This window comes from Macrosteles quadrilineatus, unplaced genomic scaffold (genome assembly GCF_028750875.1).
Source record: "Macrosteles quadrilineatus isolate MER2022 unplaced genomic scaffold, UCM_ALF_1.0 Scaffold_1__1_contigs__length_201487025, whole genome shotgun sequence".
NCBI classification, from domain to species: domain Eukaryota; kingdom Metazoa; phylum Arthropoda; class Insecta; order Hemiptera; family Cicadellidae; genus Macrosteles; species Macrosteles quadrilineatus.
Window position 1 is genome coordinate 192376480 of NW_026542594.1, and position 8504 is coordinate 192384983.

Genomic DNA, 8504 nt, shown 5'->3' on the forward strand with positions numbered 1-8504 from the left:
CGCAGTATATGCCTCTCATTTTGATAGAACTAAATTAAAACGTTTTCGCGCACTCATCCATGCAGCGCATTAGCTGTTCGTGCCACGAGCCCCGGAAATTGTTAAATGATAGGCTCAAACTAGAAATATTAGGCTCAACTAGAACAAAATAAATTATACAAGTTAAAACTGATTTTAATAGAGTTAAACATAACTTTCAGTGCATACAATTAAAAAAAGCAACTTATTTAGGCTATTCAACAAATAAAGCACCAATAAAGAACTAACTATTCAACAATAAAACCTTTGGCAGTTAAAAATCTAGAAGAAATATAAATATATCTAAACATTGTATTATATACATTTTTTACACAAGTAAATCAGGCAAAACATAGGGGTAAAAACAAATACATAAATAAAACTACTAATAAAATTAATTTGATTTTTCAGAAAATATTAAAATGTCTTTGGTATTCATAGAGCAGCCTTTGCCTGTTTTATTACTTTTCTAAAATCAATCTTAATCTCATTAATTACTGATTAATAATTATTGTTAAAGTCTTCAAATTCAACGTTGTTGTTGATTAATTCAGTTAAGACTCGTTTGGTCCTTTAGTGTCCACATAGTTTGTGTACTGTTTAGTTTCGACAGAACATTGGATACACATTTGGTTGTACTTTTTTAATTTTGGTTATGAATGATTAGAATAAACTGCTTTAGAGATTAGTTCTGTTTTTTTGTTGCTTTCTCCTATGTCTAGGTTTCTTTACTTATTATTTTTGATTTTTAAACACAAAATTAGGGACATATATGAAGTCCGTCCTTTTGAAAAAGCACAAAAAATGATTCTCTAACAAATGTATCTACACCTATCTCACTTAACGGTTTATTGAAACAACGCTCTATAATCTAACACACGAGAATCTGATCAAGCCGTAAACAAATGTAGTGCTATAAAAAATATAGGCCTTAGTCAAACAATTAATATAAATGAAAAATCCCAACAAGAACTAATATGAACCTGACACGAACATATGAATAACTTCTCACAAAATCACCATATTGTCCACAACATTGCAATAAGTGAACCATACTTTACTAAAACAACAGTTCTGGCACAGTTCAAGAATATTCGACAATAAATAGTCATTATTGCAGAGGCGTTGCAGCTAGCTTTTTAAACTTTTGGTTGGGTGATGTTGGCACTCATGAGCTGTAACATCTGGTTGCTTTGGAAGGTATTGATTATTAAAAAACTATTCTCAATACAGATATTGGTTAGTCCTGATACAATATTGTACACGATAGCCCCGAAATCGCAAATAAATCATAAACTTCTTACGAGTTTGAGGCAAAATCAAGAGCAACTTCTCCGGTTACAGGGAAAATCAAGAACTTCTTTCCTCATAAGGGCGAAATTGCTTACCTCTTCTCGTCTTCTATGGTACCGACTAAATTAAAAACATCTTCTGTGGTCATGGCGATGTTTTGAACCACAGCAAAATAGAGAACTTTATCCTCGGCCGGCAAAATCGTGAACATCTAATGCAGTTACAGGGACATCATCACTGTTTCCCACAATAAAGGCAAAATCATTTTCTGCGATAGCAAAAGTCTAAGTTGGGATCGATCCAAGCTTGGGCGAAAAACTATTTTTGGCTGAACCAGCTTCAAAAGGCTAATGTGGCCCAAACCGACCTGAAAATATAGGGAACCCAAAGACTGCTTGTTGAAACAGTTGTCAAATTAGAGAATGATTTAGAATTTATATAAGTTTACTATCTATTGCTTCAAATAACTTAAACCGCTTCACTCAAGTACCTCTACACTGAACAAGTCGTTTTTGCTGAGTATTTCCTAAGAAAGTTCTGATGTTGCGCCAAATCTATAATAGTCTATATTTAATGTTGGCCTCTGGGTCTATATGAGTTCTGATGTTGTACAGACTGTGAGCTCGTACGAGACTTGGCGAGGCACATTACTAAAGTGTCCCCAGACTGCCTGTACTATGTTGACTGTCCCCATAGCAATGTTTGGCCTGTAGGTCTCTGTATAAGTTCTGAGCTTGTACATACTGCGAGCTCGTACCACACTTGGCGAGACACATTACTAAAGTATTCCCAGACTGTCTGTACTAGGTGGACAATCTCTGCAACATTTAGCCTGTGGGTTTCTAAATAAATTCTGTTGTACAGATTGTGAGGTAGTACGGCACTTGGGGACACACATTACTAAAGTATTCCCAGACTGTCTGTACTAGGTGGACTGTCTCCGTAGCAATGTTTGGCCTGCGGGTCTCTATATGAGTTCTGATGTTGTACCGATTGTGAACTCGTACGACACTTGGCGAGACACAACTCAAAATGATCCGTCACCGAAGCAAACAAAACTCTGAATGTTTCTGGAGCCTTTCCCAAAACATTCTGGAGAAGGTCTTTCTGTAACAAATATTTTAAAATTTAGAAGTGTCAAAAGCCTGGCAAGCAGTTAGTTCAGAATAAATAAATGAAGACCTTACAATGCCCTTACTCAAACTTGAAAACAAAATTTACAGTTTTCACGGTCATTGCAAATTTTGATCAACGATGATTAATGTTGTGGAACACGGAACAAATGGAATTATGTCAACAGGTATGAAGTATGACTTAGCAAACTTCAGAGTCAAATGCAAGTTGCGCTACCAGGCACGTAAGTATAGTAACCGCATCCAATCAACAAAGCGCCGCACAAAAAACTGGGATTTCTTTTTCTTAAAACAATTTGAACCTTGCATATTTAAAACATCAGCTGATCGTGATCCTAATAGTTAAGCCATCAACACATGCATACCTCACTCTGCTTAATCTTAATACACACATTTATATTGAAAGCATTTAATCCAGGCCTAATCACAGTTCAATCCACAAAATCAAGCAATTTGAGTGCAGTAACTTACTTTATCTGGGTGCAAGCAGCAGGAAATGCAGTATTCGTAGATGCTACAGCATCCGTTATCCTTGCATGTCTCGCAAGAGTAGCGTTCAACACTTGGTAGAGACGCATCACAACATCCATTGTCCAAAATCTCATGTCTGAGTCGGTTACAAACATAACCTAAAACATATTGTACAGTAAGCTTTGCTTAAACCTGGGTTCAATCTAAAAAGATTTTTTACAATGAATAAGCCTTCCCAGGATGTTTAGCAAATGTCTGGTGCAATTGTTCAAATTTAAGTTAACTCTCTATTTTAGGTGTAGACCTTACTTCTGTTATCTTCAACATAACTGTTTTCAGACAGAACGCCTAAGTAGGTCTAATTAGAGATGTAAAATATCCAGGTATCATGTAGAACTGTGTGTAAATAGGCTACTCACGACACCCGGTAAGTAACCGGCGGCCCAGCCCACATCACTACCGGTAGGCCTAATCTAGCATTTCCAGTAAGCCAGCCAGCACTGTCAATGTCCTGAACAGAATGGATTGATGAGTCTGCTTTAATGTGGAACCGTTATTACCGTACCTCAGAATTATGTGACAAAGACACTTTAAAGCCAGGTCTACTGAAAAAAAAAAAAAAAAAAAACGGTTATCTTATAGTTCAATAAGAATAACCTCCGAGGCTATCCTTAAGGGCCGAACTACACGAGCGTACGAAACACTGCCAATAGTACGCGCAAAAATGTCTAGGACTACACGAAGCCAACAATCCGCAGCGGATTGAACGCGAGAGCATTGACTAGACGAGCGTATAGAACGCCGCCGACTGTCCTTGCCCAATGTGACATTTGGAACTTTCCAATATGGACACGATAGGTCGGATGTGTAGCTGGTATGCTTTTAAGAAGAAACGTCGTGCAAAGTTTCTTGGTGGTCACGTGCGTTATGTGTTGGTGGTCACGCCCAACATTATCAAACATTTAGTAACAGGACAGTTTCAATTAATGTTTAATACCCATAGAATGTACCCAGACAAACATTTTCTCAAAACAGCCCACCGAAAACAAACACAAATAGTAAGGCACAAAAAACAATCAGACGACTCCAATTACAACAAGTAGTGCAGAATTTGACTCGCCCAAGTGAGGGAAGGGATGTATCACATCAACCCGCAGGAGAAATGCTAGTTGCTGCTACATGTAGTTCGGTGCGCCGGCGATCTGCCCGCGTATTTTACGCATCCGGAGGCGTTAGATCTGCCGAACGCCTGAATTTCACGTCCTCACCAGGCAGACAAAACGCCCGTGTAGTCCACATCATATGAAGCTATTGACTCTGCAAAAAAAGCAGACGGTTGGCGGCATTTCATACGCTCGTGTAGTCCGGCCCTCGGCACGTAGCGGCAACTAGCATTTCTCCTGCCCATTGGTTGATACATCCTTCCCATCACTATGGCAAGTCCAATTCTGCACTACTTGTTGTAATTGGAGTCGTCTGATTGTTTTTTGTGTCTAAATATTTGTATTTGTTTTGCTGAAAATCCTACATTCTATGGAAACATTAATTGAAACTGCCCTGTTACTAAACAACTTGATAATGTTGGGTGTGACTACCAACGCCTCTTTGCACGACGTTTCTTCTTAACAGCCTGCAACAATATATCAAACCAGCTACACATCCGACCAGCACAGTATCGTTTCCATATTGGAACGGGCCAAATGTCAGTCACATTGGGCGAGGACAGTCGTTGGCGTCCTATACGCTCGTGTAGTCAATGCTCTCGCGTTCAATACGCTGCTGATTGTTGGCTTCGTGTAGTCCTAGACATTTTTGCGCGTACTATCGGCGGCATTTCATACGCTCGTGTAGTCCCGCCCTAATCTGAAAAACGCAGTATGCCTTATGCAGTGTTGATCTAGGCCTAACTATTAAATAAGTTAGCCTAGACATGTAGGCCTATAAATGAATCCTAAAGAATAAGTAATAATTTTTAACCAGCCTAGTTAACATTTTTAATTCAATATGTAGCCTACTCAGAAAGATCAAAATAGGCCTAAACATTGAAAACACTAGCCCCTATGGGTACAATCTAACAGGTCTTAAAAAAAGCTTAAGTTATTGTTTAGTTTATACCTATGTTTATTTTAAAGTTCTAAATTCGAAAAATAGACTTACCTTTATCATCTACTATGAGAACCTTTCCCTGAATAGAGTTTCTACATGTTGTAACCTTGACAGTTCCATTGTTTTCGTCCTCCGAGTGCCATATAAAGGAATCATCTAGCTTTCTAGCAGGCAAGATGTCTATATCATCAACATGGTGGTCCAAGGGCTGAAAAAAAAAAAAAAACTGATGACTTACAATGTGGCAAATAAATTACTGGTAATGACAAATATACTTAAAATTAGGCCTATAAAAGGAACGTTAATAGTCTTTAGGTTGGCCTACACGTTACCACGTTTAGGCCTAACTCATGACCAGAGTCAATATCAACGTCCGACTAGGCTACTCCAAACTACCTGTTTGAGAGAAATGTTATGTTACCTAATGAATTTCATAATCAGGATTTCTGAAACATTAAGAGAAAATACTGACTACCTACTTTGTTGTTACTTGCAAGATAGGTTTTATGTTCTTCAGGGTTATCTGTCGTTTTCCACAGGAAAAGAATGTCATTTTCGGAATAAGCGTTGATCTTTGAGTAGGACTTGGCCTTGAATTAATTACCTTTTACCAAATCTCATGAATATTTAGAACAATTGTATGCAGTAAGCCTAGGCAAGTTCCACCATATAAGTTGCATTTTTAACCTCAAAATTTGGTTCTATAATGTTAATATTTTGTATTTAGGAAACTGTATGATTCAACTTCTACTTTAGGAAGAAACATTCACTTTTGTTTAAAGTATTTTGGTTTGATGAAATGGCTTAGGCCTAGGCTGAGTTGTTTACTTGGGTGTGTGGTTAACCCTCGATTAGTAACCTGTCGTCTCACAGACTACGCTATTCACATTTTTGAATTTGGCGCTCAAACCAGTTGTTTGTTTTTCCTCTCCGCCAACGCCAGCTCAGTTCCCAACCCGCTGGACACGTGAGCGGTGGAAATTCCCAACCCCCGCAGTAGTTGATGTAGGTACAATAGTGGTGAGTAATCACATTGACGAAGCGTTACCGTGATTTTTATGTTTGCATTTTTAGAGTTTATGTTTGCGTGTTTTACAGAATGATAAACATAGGTACTTAATGTTGGTAAACTCATATGTTACATATGTGCACAACGACCTAGTTTCTAGGGGAGAATTTAATTTAATTAAATTGAATTGCCCCTCTCAAGAAGGTAGTAGGCCTATGAAAAATTATAGACTGTTAACTAGGTCTACTCAAATCGTGGATGGAACGTTTGCAAAAATACAATCTTTATGCTCTCAAAGACAAACAAATGCCAATATTCTCAAAGTTTAAATGTTCCTGCTACCCCAGATATTTCAAATCAACAAAGAGGTAGAAAAATATGCAGCTTCTGCCCTTCGAAAAAACGCCGGAAGACATCACCCTTCTGCAGCCGCTGCTCCAGGGCAATGTGTGGAAAAAACCAAGACCAATGGTGCAAAGAATGTGTAAACTGACTTTAATTCCTCAAAAGTTCATTTTCAACATTGTTTTTAATAAACTGTGAGTACGGTAGGCCTAACTTAACTTAGCCTAATTAAAAGTGTTTTTTTACAAAAATGATCTAACTTAGGCCTAATGACTAACTTACGTATTTTTTGGCTTGTATTACGCCAGTGGCATTTTTGTAATGAAGTAATTTAAAACACTTTAAAGGGAAAACGGTCCATAAGTTACCCATTAAAGTTTTCTTTTAGAAAGTAGTCTCCTTGACGAAGCGTTACCATTAAGGGGTTTTTTAGCATTACCAATCTATGGTTAACTATCTTAGCACAAGTGGACTGAGTGACTGATAATCATGTCTTATTAAAACCCTCTAATTGGAAAAGTAGGCCTAGGCCTAGCCCTGAGTTAGTCCTAAGTTTAAAAAACTTAGAAATTTAGGCTAGCCTACTAGAAAAATTCAATTAATTATCAATTGCAATAAGAACCGTACCTTTAAGCTTTGCATTAATGCTTCAAAAGAGGCAAATTTAATAATAACTAGTGTCCCTGTTGCTCGAAATCGAGCAATTGCCAAGTATTACAGACGTTGTTTTAAAACGAATAACAGTCATAATTGTTGATGACTTTAAAAGATTTGATTTAAAGATTATGGAATACTCAAGATGTACATAACAGATCGATATAATCAACATTTCTTGTAAATATCATATCATTTTTGAAAAGCTGATCTTGTTTTGTAGTGTTTTCTACAAATAGGTCAAATAGTAAATATTTAATTTCAACCAAGTCAGTAAATGCTTGTAGCAAACTGTTAAATTAGCAAACTTATTGACTGTTCACAATTAACATATGTTCTTCTTCCCACTTTTAATTTCTGACAACAGCTGGAGTTTCGTAACAATATTTGTTTCCCATGTTAATCTTATGGAGAAATACGAAACTTTAAAGAACCCTAGGGCCTCACCCTCTAATTATTTCCCTAAAAAGAAAGGTTCCTGCACAACTTCACGTTACGCTCGTTCCAATGACACCAAAAACATATCAATCGGTTCAGTAGTTTCGGAGGAGTAATTGTCACAAAAAACCTGCTTGCGTATTAAATAAGTACGAGAGGTCGTCCAGTGGTCGAAACTCGACCAAAAATATGTAATGTACTCACTTCTCTATTTTCACCCCACACTGTAAATAAAACATGTGATTGGAGTTTCTTCCATTTGTTTTGATTTTCTGTTTATATTTCGTTGTTATTTCGTCACCAGCATGGCAACGCATAAGATCCATGTTAATTTTTTCAAATTTTTTAACTCATTTTTTGTGCTTATCTTTGAGCCTATTTAAATGTAAAAAGGGATTCTGCACACCTACAGGAAAATTGCTTTCTAACGGTATGCGCAGATTTACCCCACGATGCACACAACCTGAGAAAAAAGGTTTTAAAGAAACATGCTTGCCTATTAATATATAGATAGATAGATAGATGTTTAACTTGTATGCCAAGTTAAACGAATTGAGGTTAGACTATCGACAAAGAATAAACTTACCACACTCAAAAAACTAACGATGCAGTATGTCAAAGCAGAGAAAAAAATCAATCCTAATACGAATCTGTTCCTAATAAATAAATAAATTTGTCTAAATAAACATGTTATCCAAATATTTATTAGCAATATCATAGTACAAACAAGCTATAAACACAAACATCTTCACAACACAATTTCGTTTCGATTCGATTCAGTTGAGTTAATCAGTTGGTATTCCGTCCAAATACGATACCAGAACGAAAACGAGCGACTCGGTAGACCGAACCACAGTGGACTAAATCATACAATATCCACTCCGCTCACTCCGCTCTGCTCAATAATTTAAACTACGATAATGACTCATTGATTGGGGTTTTATGGGATGAAAAATAGTTTTCCCCATTTTTGATCTCCAAAAAATGAAATTTATTTCCAAACAATTTTATACAGCTAAATAAGAAATATTTGGGTT

At 36.9% G+C, this 8504-nt stretch overlaps 1 protein-coding gene across 1 annotated transcript; it reads right to left on the reverse strand.

Moving 5' to 3' along the window:
- Nucleotides 1–167: 167 nt before the first annotated feature.
- On the reverse strand, nt 168–8214 carry LOC128992901 (SREBP regulating gene protein-like). Its single transcript, XM_054416649.1, has 4 exons — nt 8054–8214; nt 5073–5229; nt 2916–3073; nt 168–2418 (listed from the first exon to the last, which is right to left on the reverse strand). The coding sequence occupies exons 1-4, from the start codon at nt 8183–8185 to the stop codon at nt 2212–2214; spliced, it is 654 nt and encodes a 217-aa protein (XP_054272624.1). The 5' UTR covers nt 8186–8214; the 3' UTR covers nt 168–2211.
- Between the last annotated feature and the right edge of the window lie 290 nt (nt 8215–8504).

Bases quoted from the DNA above. Each gene is read 5' to 3' on its own strand.
- LOC128992901 (XM_054416649.1), bottom strand. From the start codon at position 8,185: ATGATATTGCTAATAAATATTTGGATAACATGTTTATTTAGACAAATT. The intron at 5,230-8,053 runs GTAAGTTTATTC...TTTTTTTTTCAG, and splicing joins TCGTTAGTTTTTTGAGTGTG to CCCTTGGACCACCATGTTGA. The intron at 3,074-5,072 runs GTAAGTCTATTT...AATATGTTTTAG, and splicing joins TCTCATAGTAGATGATAAAG to GTTATGTTTGTAACCGACTC.